The following is a 14249-nucleotide window of genomic DNA, read 5'->3' as shown; positions in this document are numbered from 1 at the left end:
ATATATATATATATATGAATATATATATATGAATATATGAATATATATATATGAATATATGAATATATATATATATATGAATATATATATATATATATGAATATATATATATATATGAATATATATATATATATGAATATATATATATATATGAATATATATATATATGAATATATATATATATATATATATATATATATATATATATATATATATATATATATATATATTATAACTGTCCCAGCTACTTAGAACTGATAAGTATTTATATATATTTGCAAAATACCCAGGGAAGGATATAATGTATTTCAAGAAATCAAACAAAGAATAATGGAAAAAAACAGCCAAAAGATCAAACTCATTTCAAACATATATTGAGGCATAGAAAATATTTACATAAGCACATGCTAAACAATCACCAGCCAAGCAAATTGTCCAAATAGCAACCGTAGGTGATCAGAAGAGAATACTGAATCATAAGAGTTAATGATAGATAAGCAGGATGTCAAAAGTCAATTTCCTCAGGATGAGACCAGACTTGTCTGTAGAGTTTAAGTGGTGGTCACATGTCCTTCCTTGGCTAATGGCATTTCTGCCTCCAAAGGGAATCAATGAAATAGGTCATCTGGTAAGTAATCCAGTAGTACCATAATAGCACAAAAATCCTAAACAAGAAAAAGAAATACAACAAATCACTAGGGATGGCTGACGTGAAACAGTCGTTCCGAAGCTTTGCGAGATCCCGAAGCGCAGATGTTTCGAAACACTGATCCGAAGCGTGATTCAAAACACCTATGTCACGTGACTATGGCCAAACGAAGCCTCGAAGTGTTTCACTAAGTGTTTCATCAGGTGTGGTCCGCCGAATCAGCGTTTGATTGACACGGTCGGGAACAGACCACACAATCACACATCTGTATAAAAGTGAAATCAACGCATATTGACCTCGTGGGTTTTTGTGAGAGCTGGAGTTTGATTTTGAGATTTTTGGTGATATAGTGACATAGTGCGATTTGATTAGTTATAGGCTATTTAGGCTAGAGACAGACAGAGTATACATATAGTGAAACATTAATAGATAGATATAAATATATATAGACAGCTAGATTAATAGATAGATACATATATAGATATATTAGATACATATATAAATACATAGATAGATTATAGATAGATAGATACATATATACATAGATAGATTATATCTAGATACATATCTACATATCTAGACACATAGATAGATTCATATATATAGATACATAGATAGATAGATAGATAAAATGGATCGAGGCTCCCCAGAAGAGATGCCGCATGGCTACATCTGTGGTGAGGGAGCATTTCCGTTTAGAAATCCCAAATAAAGTGAGATGTGTGTATTGTGATCGGCAGCTAGCCTACTGCAACAATACATCATCCATGATGTGCCATTTGAGGAGAATTTGAAATTTGCGTATTTGCCCAGAACTCATGATCCACTAACTTACTGGAAAGAGAGAGCAGTAATCTTTCCTCATTTGTATGTCCTAGCTAAAAAATATCTTTGCATGCCAGCAACAAGTGTCCCTTGTGAGAGGATTTTTTCAAAGACTGGAGAAATTATCTGTAAAGAAAGAAGTAGGCTAAGTCCTTCCACAGCAGAGAAATTAATATTTTTGAATAAAAATCTCTAAAAAAGTGAGACATTGTGGCTTGATTTCTTTTATTAATATTCATTTTCCAGGACCAAAATAACATTATGCACAGTGAGGAGCCTATAGGTTACAAGCTTCACATATTAGAAAAATACAATAATAAAACACTTTTTTTTTAATGGCTCGTCAAGGTTGTTTCAGATCAACACCTGCAAGTGACCACTAGGTGTCACCGTTGAGACGGGTGTCGGATTGATCCTATATCGAAACAATATGGCCCATTTGGTTCAACTGTTTCATTGCTTCACGAAGCCTCGATCTGCCCACCACTACAAATCACCTCCTCATCCATAAACAATCTATTTACAAGAAACAGGTCTCCAACTAAATCAAAGAAAACAAAACATGATATAACCTCACTTACATTTGGGCAGCAAACAAACAGTTTCCCAAATCAGGGGCATGTTCAAGTTCAAAACGGTGCGCAACGTTTTGTCGGGGCTGAACGCAGCCCTGGATTCTCCTTCTGCTACTTCCCCTTTTTAACTCTACACATGGAGTGCTACTAGTGACCCCTAGTGGCTAGGATGAACATAGCCCCCAGACAAAAGATAAACTACCTTGTAACAGGCTATGACTGTTACAATATTCATATATATATATATATATATATGTATGTATATATATATATATATATGTATATATATATATATATATATGTATGTATATATATATATATATATATATATATATATATATATATATATATATGTATGTATATATATATGTATATACACACACACACACACACACATATATATATATATATATATATATATGTATGTATATATATATATATATATGTATATATATATATATATATATGTATATATATATATATATATATATATATATATATGTATGTATATATATATGTATATACACACACACACACACATATATATATATATATATATATATATATATATATATATATTCATATAGATATATTCATATAGATATATATATATATATATATATATATATATATATTCATATATATATATACATTCATATATATATATATATATATATATATATATATATTCATATATATATATATATATTCATATATATATATATTCATATATATATATATATATATATATATATATATATATATATATATATATATATATATATATATTCATTAGTGTTTTGAATATGAACGAAAGTCTTATGGATTTGGAATGACATATATAAATGACATATAATGAAACAATATTTTAATTTTGGGGTGAACTAACCCATTTATAGTCTGATCTGATTAACCATGCTTTCCATAAACAAAACAAGCCATACATTTTAATCAAATAACATATATTCTAAAGCCACTTTAATGGCATTAGATTATATTTTTTGTTAATTACATTTGATAAACTACACTTTCAACAAAACATTCGCAGGTCTGTAAATGGTGTTTTTATACGTTTTGCTGTGGTTTCGGATGAGTTTGCGCTGCATATACACAGTTCTGACCAGCAGGCGTCGCCAGCGCGTCGCGTTTCGAGCGCTTCATTACAGAGAATCATTTCGAAAAGCTTCTTTCTTCTCATTACCACTGTCACTAAATCCTTCTTTATACTTTCGCTTAACACACGACCGAGCCGAGCCAGCCGAGCACCCTACGTGTTTATTGTCGACGCACTCGCCATTGTACTATTTTCCGAAACGACAAGGGGCAGTTTAGAGAAAAAAATCGCCTACAACAAAAGTAGTAGTATGCTTCTCAGATCGCATCAGCATACCTGAGTAGGTAATTAAATCAAATCTGGTGTGAACCGTCGTTTATTTTATAGCTCATGTCATTGGTGTCTGTTTGACTATTTTATGAATTCATTTAAAAAAATGTTTTTAATCTGAGGCTTTTAACGAATTGTAACATCCCTGTGTTACTTCCGCTTAACACGAGCCAATCAGCGCGCTTATCTTCTTGTAAGCCAATCAGAAGGCGATTCGTCTTTAGTTCTGACCAATTAGGACAGAGACAGCGTGGAGCTTCCTTTCTCAGCAGCAGCAGAAGTGAAGTGAGCTGAACTGGCTGACCCAGCTGCTGGCTGCAAGGAATGCTGCAGTGCACTATATGTGGATATGGGCTGGATGGGAATGATTAGGGTTGCCCAACAGTGTCGGCATCGTATTACAGAGGAGGGGGAGTGAACATTAGGTTTTCTTTTAAATCGGAATATATGTTGTATTTGAAGAGTTTGGGTAGGAATTAAAGCTGTGATCTTTGGGAATTATTTGCATCATATGATTAACGAATGTTTGAGCACCATATTTCTGCAAATCACGCTCTGCTCAAAGCCGCCTGTTTCACGCAGCTGTAACAACTAGGATCGGCTGCTGCCTTTATATTTATTTGTCAATAGCACCTCATGTTCGGTTCGGTTCTGCAGGGCAACCATGTTTTCATTGAGGATCGTCACGGCGGATTATTACATGAGCAGCCCGATCCGAGAGCTGGACGCCTGTTACTCTGAGTTCAGAGAGAGCGATGTCAAGAAAGTGCCCGTGGTGCGGATCTTTGGGGCAACACCAGCAGGTATGCATGTATACATTTGTGTGTTCATGTTGCGTGAAAACATCACATAACTTTTGCAAACGTTATCGCACGAGTTTATGCAGTTTCTGGGCCTGTGGTCTTTGGGCATTAAATAAGTGGGGAAGGACCATATTTCTTGGTGTTCTGGAGGTTTTGCGCCATGTTGTCAACATGGTCTGACCGCCGCCATGTGGACGTGTTTACTCCGGCCGTATACCTTAAACGCTATCTGTTGACTATCCCTATGCTAAATTTGCTTATAAATCATATCTAATGATAGCAATAAATCTATAATGTCTGATTTCATAATCACATGAGACTGTCTTCGCTGTGATTTAAGGTTTCACGGATAAAGACAGACGGGGTCATTGTTCTGTGGTGGTGATATTAGTGTTTCTACAACATGCATGCACATTTCTTGTCTCAATACCGAGAATTACTAATTGAAATGCTATAACACCATGTTTCTTAAGTCACTATAAAATCAAAATGTTCAATTCTTCTTCTTTGTTGTTGAAGGAATTCTGCCGTGATTATTTATAAGTGATTATCATCAATGCATTATCCGTGGACATTTTTTCTAAAAGATTTTTTTATTTTTTATTTTTTTTTAATGAATGTGCCCTCGTAATCTTAATTTAAATTACTTTCCTACCCTCTTGCAACGACTTTTCCGACGACGTGTTCATCGACGTGAGGGCGGGTCAACCTGTCAATCACATGAGATTGCAGATCCAATCAATTCCCGATGGACAAAATTAAGTCCCGCGACCCCTTCTGCATTTTTTTTCTTGTTCAAGAAGCCCCTTAAAACTCATCAGTTTCACGTGATGTCACACCAACCCTTTAACAGGTTTGTGTTAAGTATAATGTAGTAAGACAGTGACATTAAAAGACCATTCAGTATAATTGATGCATACTGTACAGGCAATCAGATGAACCCAGAATCTAAACATAACGTACAGTTTCTCGTTAAAGGTAGTTCACCCAAAAAAGAAAATTACCCTATGATGTACTCGCCCTCAAGCCATCCTTGGCGTACATTCTTCTTTCAGATGAATACAATCAGAGTTATATAAAGAAATGTCCTGGTGGCAGTGAGTGGGAGCCCAAAATTTGAAGTGCATTCATCCATTATAAAAGTAATCCACAAACTCTGGGGGGTTAATAAAGGCCTTCCTAAGCGAAGCAATGCTTTTGTGTAAGAAAAACATTTTAAATATTTAAAACGTTATTAAAGCGATATTACACAATGTTTGATGTAGGAGTATCATAAACTTAGACATCTCTTGTGGTTTAAACAAATAGAGCTGTGCAACAAACTCAAGCTCCTCTTCTCTTTTATCAAAATCCTCTTACATTTATATTTAAAATTTCTTGTTTTAGACTTCTAATTCGCGACCGGTGTTTTTATTTTCTCTATCCTCTGCACTTCCGCGTTCGTCATTGTGTCATGTGTCGGGTCAGGGGTTTACTCTTTCGCCGCAAATCGTTTTGTATAACCGTATAAAGAAATAAATATTTCTTGCATAAACCCATCGCTTTGCTTCAGAAGGCCTTTATTAATCCCCTGGAGCAGTATGGATTATTTTTTATGATGGATGGATGCATTTTTGGGGCTTCAAAATCTCGCCGGGATATTCTTAAAGGGATAGTTTGCCCAAAAATGATATTTAAGCCATGATTTACTCACCCTCAAGCCGTTCGAGATGCATATGTCAATCTTTTTTCAGACGAACACATTTTCAGTTATTTTAGAAAATGTCTTCGATCTTTCAGTGGTTATAATGTGAAGCAATGGGGTCCAGCTGCTTCAAGTCCGAGAATGTGCATGCATCCTTCACAAAAATAATCCATCCGGCTCCAGGGGGATAAACGAAGGCCTTCTGAGGGTAATCCGTGCGGTTTTGTCGTAAAAATATACATAGGCCTATTTAAAACTTTATAAACGGAAATAACTGGCTTCCGGTGGCGGTCGGCGCGCGTTCATGGAGATGGATGCTGGCGTAGGACGTAGCGTAGGAAGCGTCGTGACGTAGAACGAACATAGAGTTTTGTTTTGCTCTGCTCTCTGGCTGCGCTGTCACGTTCGTTCTACGTCACGACGCTTCCTACGCTACGTCCTACGTCATACGCCAGCATTCATCTCCATGAACGCGCGCCGACCGCCACCGGAAGCTAGTTATTTTCGTTTATAAAGTTTTAAATATGTATATTTTTACGACAAAACCGCACGGATTACCCTCAGAAGGCCTTCGTTTATCCCCCTGGAGCCGGATGGATTATTTTTGTGAAGGATGCATGCACATTCTCGGACTTGAAGCAGCTGGACCCCATTGCTTCACATTATAACCACTGAAAGATCGAAGACATTTTCTAAAATAACTGAAAATGTGTTCGTCTGAAAAAAGATTGACATATGCATCTCGAACGGCTTGAGGGTGAGTAAATCATGGCTTAAATATCATTTTTGGGCAAACTATCCCTTTAAATATAACTCCGATTGTATTAGTCTGAAAGAAGATAGTCACCTTGGATGGCTTGAGGGTGTGTAAATAATGATATCATTTTCATTTTTGGGTGAACTGTTCCTTTAAGCGTTTCCCCATATAAAACCATTTTAAAGAAAATGGTCAACCATTTGACGTGTTCCATTAATTTTATAGGGTCATTCTGTGCCAAATCAGCTAAATTTCAGAAACTGCCCTGACTCAAATTTTCGATTTTTGTTAATATATTTTTTTTCCTGTAGAAATACAAACTTAAATAGTGGATTACCTGTAACTACACATTCATGACGTTTAATATTTTTGCTTTCAATACTATTTTACAGAGGTGCTCAAAATGACAAATTTGGAGAATTTACAGGGGGATACTGAGTCTGACTTTAAATAACTTTGGAAAGATGGCAGCATCATTGATTTTACACAGAAATTTGTCTATTACTAAAATCTGTTGACTTTAGCAATCTTTGCTGCATTATATACCAATGGAGACGGTTAAAAAAATGGGAGCTTTTCCCCCCAAAGTTTGCATGCCTGTTACTCTAAAAGTATTAAAGATATCTTAATATTCTTTTAGATTTTTTTTTTTTTTTTTTTTTTTAACAAACTTTTCTTTTGGTATCCAAATTAAGGCCCTAATTGGTTCAGTCCCATAGACATGGGGATCTCAGTGCAGTTCCATGTTCAAATTGTTAAATTTACTATATGGTCAAAAAGTAAATGTAAACACTTTTTACACAGCTGATACTTTTTATTGGATTTAAAGAAAAAATGTCTGAAGAACAAATAATACTGGAAATGTATTATTATGATACTAAAAATTATACTAGAAATGTATTGCGTTTCCCTCTATGAAAACAATTGCATACAACATACATCTCTGAGTGCCAAAAAATGTCCACCATAGTTTGCATGTCTAACTCTATAAGTAAATCTTTTTTAGATTTTTGTTCCTAATATGAAACTTCTCTTTTGGAATATTAATTCCTGTTTGGTTAAATCCTAGAGATATTGGAATTTCAATGCAGTAACATTTGAACTCTTGGTAGCTTCAGATATGAAATTCATCCGGAATGTTTTATCATGTTAAAGGTTGTATCAGCGATTACAGGCCCAAAAAAGGCCCAAACATAAATTATCCAACCAATCACCGACAGGGGGTGGGTGTTGTGAGGTTTTGCGCTCGTGTTCTCAGACTTCGCGAAAAACCTCACAACACCCAAACCCTGTCGGTGATTGGTTGCAACACTATTTATTTTGGTTTTGAGTGGTTGGTGAAACCAATTGTTTTTGTGTGCAGATCTCAGAGCCTAGGCTTCCTACAGAGACGCGTTTTTTTTGACGGCCTGCTTATGCGGCGGGCAGCTAGCGGATCGTTAGGAAAGATTTGATGAATGTGATAATTTATGTTTGGGCCTTTTTTGGGCCTGAAATCGCTGATACAACCTTTAATTAACTTTTAAAAATAATAATAATAATATGACTTGTTGTGTTTGTTTGCTTGGTTTTATTGTATTTATATGATATTTGTATTTTTGTAATTGAATTTCTGCCATGAAAATAGCTTTAGATGCTGACATAGCATTAAATAAAACTATCTATCTATCTTGGTAGCTTCAGAAGTTGATAAAATGAGCAAAATCCCTTCTTCCAAATATCCCTGAAACCGATTCAAATATAGATTCTTTATAAATACACTTTTGAAACCAAGTTAATGTGCCTCAACTTGACCATTTCAGTGTATTTTTGGTACTCTGACAGGTATGTTGTATGCAATTGTTTTTGATAGAGGGAATCAAGATACATTTCTAGTTTCAGTATTAGTTGTTCTTCAGACGTTCTTCTTTAAACGCAGTATTAGTTTGAAAGGTTACCCACATTTGGTTTTTGAACATTAAAAATGGGTAAAATTCAACAATTTGGTCATGGCATTGGACACGGCATTGGGATCCGTGTCTGGGATTATAAAAAAAAGATATAGGGCCTATATAAATCTGACTGATATTGATTTTTGTTTATTACCTATACCAATTATTTGCATGTTTATGTGCCTAATAACCTATTACACAGACCTGAAATTGATTTTTATTTCTGTTTTTGACAATCATAACAACATAAATAAATGACAGGGGGGTCTATCAACTCCCCATAAATGTAAGCATTCATATATGTGGTGTTTGATGGGCTAAAGAGTGAAGAGAATGGAACACGCAGGAGTAAGCATTCATATATGTGGTGTTTGATGGGCTAAAGAGTGAAGAGAATGGAACACGCAGGAGTAAGCATTCATATATGTGGTGTTTGATGGGCTAAAGAGTGAAGAGAATGGAACACGCAGGAATATTCGCTTGAATACGCATACATGACGCATGCAATTAGCTTGAATATGCAAACATTGTCATAAAAACTAATCAAAACATTGAGTACATCATCGCAATTGCTCAGTCTATGTTTGATGGTCTATGAAATACCTGCTGACAGAGAGCTGTTTTTAATCCATGCGTTTGAACTTCTTTTGGAGAGATAATTTATTTCCACAAAGTTGTGATTATTTAGATGTTTATTATCTAAATAAAGGTTATATAGTAGATGTTGATATAATTTAAGGAGTTCTAAATGAGTGGATCGTGTTAAAAGCTGCATACGGTGGCCATGCTGGTGCATCTGAGAACGGCACTATGAACCTGACTAATCACACGTGTTTAGAACACTCAGTGCACGATGCAGGGACAAGGCCAGACTTTTTCAAGGGGTAACCCTTTATAATACAGGGAGGGCAAGAATGAAAACTGGCAAAAAAAAATTACAGACAAAAAAAATACAATGCTGCACAAAGTTTCAAAACGGCAAATAACAAAACAGCCTATAAACTACTATGACAAACACAAAAATGCCTATCCTTGTGCAAGAATAAAGTTCAACATAAGCCTATACTATTTAAATACCAATGTAGTGGGGTATATATGTTTTTTTAATCAGTTTTATTTTGATAAACATGACACTATATAATTTCACAACTACATGAAAAGATATTTTACAGTTATAAAAATGCTGATTTGTGAGCATTAGTGGAACTGAAGGTGTTTGAATAAACACGAAACCCCCTTGATCGTTGTCATGCGTTATTGGATTCGTCCAATCGTGGATCAGCTGATTCGTCATCAGAGCAAATGGCATGCACTGCTTCAAGTCAGCCGTCGATCAGTCTGCGCAGCGCTGCATGAAGTCAAACAAGCCTAAAAACAATTGAGAAAATGTTTGGACTTGCCTTAACATGTCCTCCTTCAGCATTCGTCTGTGACTGTGACGACGGGGCTTTTGGTTAAACACCGATGATCTCATCATAAAGGCCCCAATATACTTCAAACAAAATCAAAGAACGAACTGAAGTGACGTCATTTCGAAAAAAATCAGGCCAGACGAACTTCGTTTCGGTTTATTTGGTCTGTTTAGTTCAGTCGGTCGAGGTTAGACCTCCTTGAGTGAAAACATAAACACACTGGAGGGGCTGCTTTATAGTTGAAAATGAAATTGTACTTCTGATGAAACGAGACTTGTTTTGTTTTTCATGTTTAATTCGGTAAAGCTGCTTGATTTTAAGCCATCTATTATATAAAGTGATATACGTGACATGACTTTATTAGAGTGCCATAGAGCTTGTGCAAACCACGTTGCTATGATCAAATGCTTTTCTAATGCTTTATTAAAATGCTTGCTGTTTTCTCAATGTTGTTGTGTTTTTATCATTGAGAGAGGAAAGCCTGCAGCACATATACATATTCATCTAACCGTTGCTCTCAGCAGTGTGGGCAACATCAGATGTTCGATAGCAGTATATCGCTGCTCACGTATTTCGAACCTCCTTTTACCCCTAAACGAAGAAATAAAAAAGAACTTCACCGTGAGTATTAAATTGAGTATTAAAAAGATTTACTAAATTGAGTGTCTGTCAGTTAACGTTCAAAGGAATCTCCTGTATTCATTTTTAGGGGGCAAATGTAACTTTGCTTTCCATTTACTACTTAAAGCACACTTCAAGTACTTATACAATAGCAAAACCTTCAAACATTAAGACAAGGGAACAGTCAGTCAGAAGTTAGAACAAACACAATTTACAAGCATAGATAAATACAATATAACAAAATTACAAAAAAAGCAAGATCTAACAGTAGTTAATTCAGGTAAAGAAATGTAATTAAATGAAAAATAACACTACTGTTCACTGTATGTGGGCAGATGACGTGACGCATGTTTTTTCTGTAATCAAGTGTAAATGTTTATTGAACTGCATTTTTTCAACTAAAACAACACATGCCAGTGGGGCATAGAACATCATTTTATTTCAATATTATGATTTTGGGACGTAAAATATATTTGGTGTTGTTCAAATTTCAAGGTGAATAGCAAAATGTCCTGCGGTGTGACTGTAACATTGATTACTCATCAAATGTAAATATTAGTAAAATAAAGCAGATATGTTTGGAGCAGCTAATAAATGCCTTGGCATTATTTTGTATGTATTTACTTAATTAACTTAAGTTTTCAAAATGCTAAAAAGTACTAAAATAATATTTACAGTACATTTAGTTTTGAAACAAAAATGCTGTCCTGCAGTGTGACATAGGATATTAGATTTTTGTACTGGCAGTTACATGGACAGCCATAGGGGTCCTTTAGTCAAGCCCCCTACCAGGAAGTTCCCCAGACGTTTGGATGTGCTAAGGAGGTTAAAATGTGAGTGTTAATCTCTTATTAATTTGATATATTTCATAATTTCTGTCAGACCATGAACGTGTCCATTTTTGATAGTCCTGTGGTGTGACTGATCTAGACTGATCTAGTTCGAGAAAAAAGAAAAATATTTTAAAAAAAGAATCATATTCAGGTTTAAAACAATGAACTTATTCAGTTACTGTAATGCCCAAGGTCAGTCTTGTATAGCAATTACTCAAAATGGCTGCAAAAGTGAAAAAGTCCTGTGGTGTGACAGCCCATCCTGTAGTGTGACATAATTAAGTCAGATGTCTAGCTAGATTTTCGTCTGTTATGTTTGCAATATTAAACAAATATAAATATATCTCTGTCTCTCTATATATATTAAACAAATATTGCAAATATTATATACAATATACCTATATTATACATATATTAAACATAAATATATATCTGTCTTCATTATACATAATATACCTATATTATACATATATTAAACATAAATATATATATATATCTGTCTTCATTTGTTTGTTGTATGTGTATGTTAACAGTCACTGATCATTGTTTTTAAAGTGATTTGTCAGTTTTTAGGCATGAGCAAAGAAAGGACAAGGAGGTACAGGGAAAGGTTAGCACAGGATGAAGTCAAATTTCTCTTGTTCACTGGAATCTTTGTTCAAAGAGTTGAATTGATGATTTTAACATGCTTTTAATTATTTTAGCATGATTTTAATGACTTTCTTCTGAGAAACAAGATATTTTTGTTTAGTCTTTTAAGTTAAAAATAGGAATGAATGGTCTTTATGACTGGGTCAGATTTGACGCCTCCAAAATGTTAATTATTCAGTATGTCTTGTTTACTATGTTTTTAGTTCAAATTCATACACTAAGTAATAGGGCTGGGCAAAAAAATCGATTTTTCGATTAATCGTTTTTTAAAATGTGGTCGATTCAAAATCGATTCTCAAACGCCAAGAATCGATTTTTTTCCATCTTTATGTATTAGTTTTCCTCCACTGTTCATAGGCTTGCAAACTCAATTTTATAGCTAATGCTGTGAGATTTTATGGTAGTTTTATCTAAATCATAAAATAACCTCAATTAGTGCTGCACGTTTAATCATATTGCAATCGCTATGACAAGCCTATACGCAATTAGGCTATATGACCAAAATGCTGCCAAAATGCTGTCGTGACTGTGACAGAAAAACTTGCGATGATATCGTGCGTGCGCACAAGACAGCACAGAATAGAATTATCTTTCGCGCTTGAACGAAGAACACACACAATTATGCCAAAATGTATTTTTGTCGAGTATCTTTATAACATAAGAGCAGTCTTATGACGAACGTGAAGAGTTGTGCCTCGTGAGAGAATGAGTCCGCGTGTGAGTTCCGCGTCTCTGTCAACAGCGGCTGGTCTTAAAGGGACAGTACACTGTAGCCACTAATTATCTCTGTCATTTAAGTTAATCAAAGAACAAAGAGAACAGAGAAAAACACTCACTGCTCTTGAATAAAGAACTTTTGTAACTTTGATTAGTCAATATATAATTTATAATTAATGCAACACAGACTGTTTGATAATTTTATTCAATTTCTGTATGGCCTAGCTGTTAGACAGGAAGGGCACATATTATATTATATGCAACGTTTTTATATGTGGGTTTATGTGAGGATTGTTAACCAGTTTGATCAAGACATGCGACTGTTCTGACTTGTCCAATTTTCAGCATCAATTTTTCATCTTGCATCAAAATCCTGTCTATTCATTGTATGCATTTGAAATATAGAGTTGGGTTCTGTTTTAATGTACCCAAGTGTACCTAAAATAAAAAGAGTTTAATATACAGGTTTGTAGCTCTTAATTTCTTTTTATTAATTAAACACTTGAAAACTTGTTCACTTTTTTTTCTTTTCTTTTTCTTTTTTTAATAAATATAGGATTTGTATTTAATATTCATTGAGTGAGTCGAATCGAAATTAATTTAGAATCGAAATTGGAAAAATCGAATCGAGAATCGAAATCGAAAATCGAATCGAGAATCGAAATCAAATCGAATTAGAGCTTGCGAATCGAAATCGAATCGAATTGTAACATCTGAATCGATACCCAGCCCTACTAAGTAATAAGATTGTACTGATATGTTGCATTTTCATTAATGTTCAAATAGAGATGCAAATGATTTGTTTGTTACAAAAATATTCAATAAATTTCACCATAAATGTTCATACAGTGTCTCATTTCGTCATGTGGTGTGACGGGATGTCCTGTGGTGTGACATCACTTCAAACACAATTAAACGACTTTTACTATGTTAAATAGCTTAAATGATTATATGCATATGAAAACATTGCATAATATAACTATATAAAAAATAATAAACATTTTCCAAAAAAAAAATCTCATTTTACACAATATTTCTACTGGAGTGACTGGTAAAAGATGGCACAAGCAAAGAGTATAATAGAAAAACAGCTGTGAAAAAAATAATATGCAGAATTTTAATGATCATTCTTTAAGAATACTTGTTAAACTTACAACATACCTGATTTGTATTTGAAATTAATAATATTTCAATATGTGAATTTTATAGTAATGTCATGTCACACCGCAGGACATATTTTGCCTGGAGCTGTGAGAAAAGCTTTATAAATTACATAATGAGAAAAAAATCTGCTAACCTCTAACAGTTTCAAAAACAACAGTATTTGTACTTTAGAAATTCATACAATTCTCAAGCAATTTAGAACTTTGTTTAAAAAAATGCTGTTTCACCCTTATTTGTCATCTA

The 14249-nt window shown here is 34.2% G+C and overlaps 1 protein-coding gene and 2 long non-coding RNA genes across 3 annotated transcripts in view; 1 reads left to right on the top strand and 2 right to left on the bottom strand.

The window, feature by feature from the left end:
- Window positions 1–14249, bottom strand: part of LOC309482944 — a 116575-nt gene that overhangs the window by 57109 nt on the left and 45217 nt on the right. The window lies entirely within an intron of this gene.
- Window positions 359–2155, bottom strand: LOC309481584. The gene is made up of 2 exons (XR_014200064.1): window positions 2056–2155; window positions 359–665 (listed from the first exon to the last, which is right to left on the bottom strand). It is a non-coding gene; the product is annotated as an uncharacterized lncRNA (long non-coding RNA).
- The window catches only part of rev3l (REV3 like, DNA directed polymerase zeta catalytic subunit), a 137879-nt gene continuing 126986 nt past the window's right edge, over window positions 3357–14249 (top strand). The window contains exon 1 of the mRNA XM_082148427.1: window positions 3357–4236. Within this exon, the coding sequence (XP_082004553.1) occupies window positions 4098–4236 (139 nt within the window). The 5' untranslated portion in view covers window positions 3357–4097. The remainder of the gene's footprint in view (window positions 4237–14249) is intronic.

Source organism: Leuciscus leuciscus (assembly GCF_965113295.1).
Source record: "Leuciscus leuciscus genome assembly, chromosome: 19".
In the NCBI taxonomy this organism is placed as follows: Eukaryota; Metazoa; Chordata; class Actinopteri; order Cypriniformes; family Leuciscidae; genus Leuciscus; species Leuciscus leuciscus.
The sequence above is the reverse complement of the archived record's forward strand: the minus strand, read 5'-3'. Positions and strand labels throughout refer to the sequence as shown.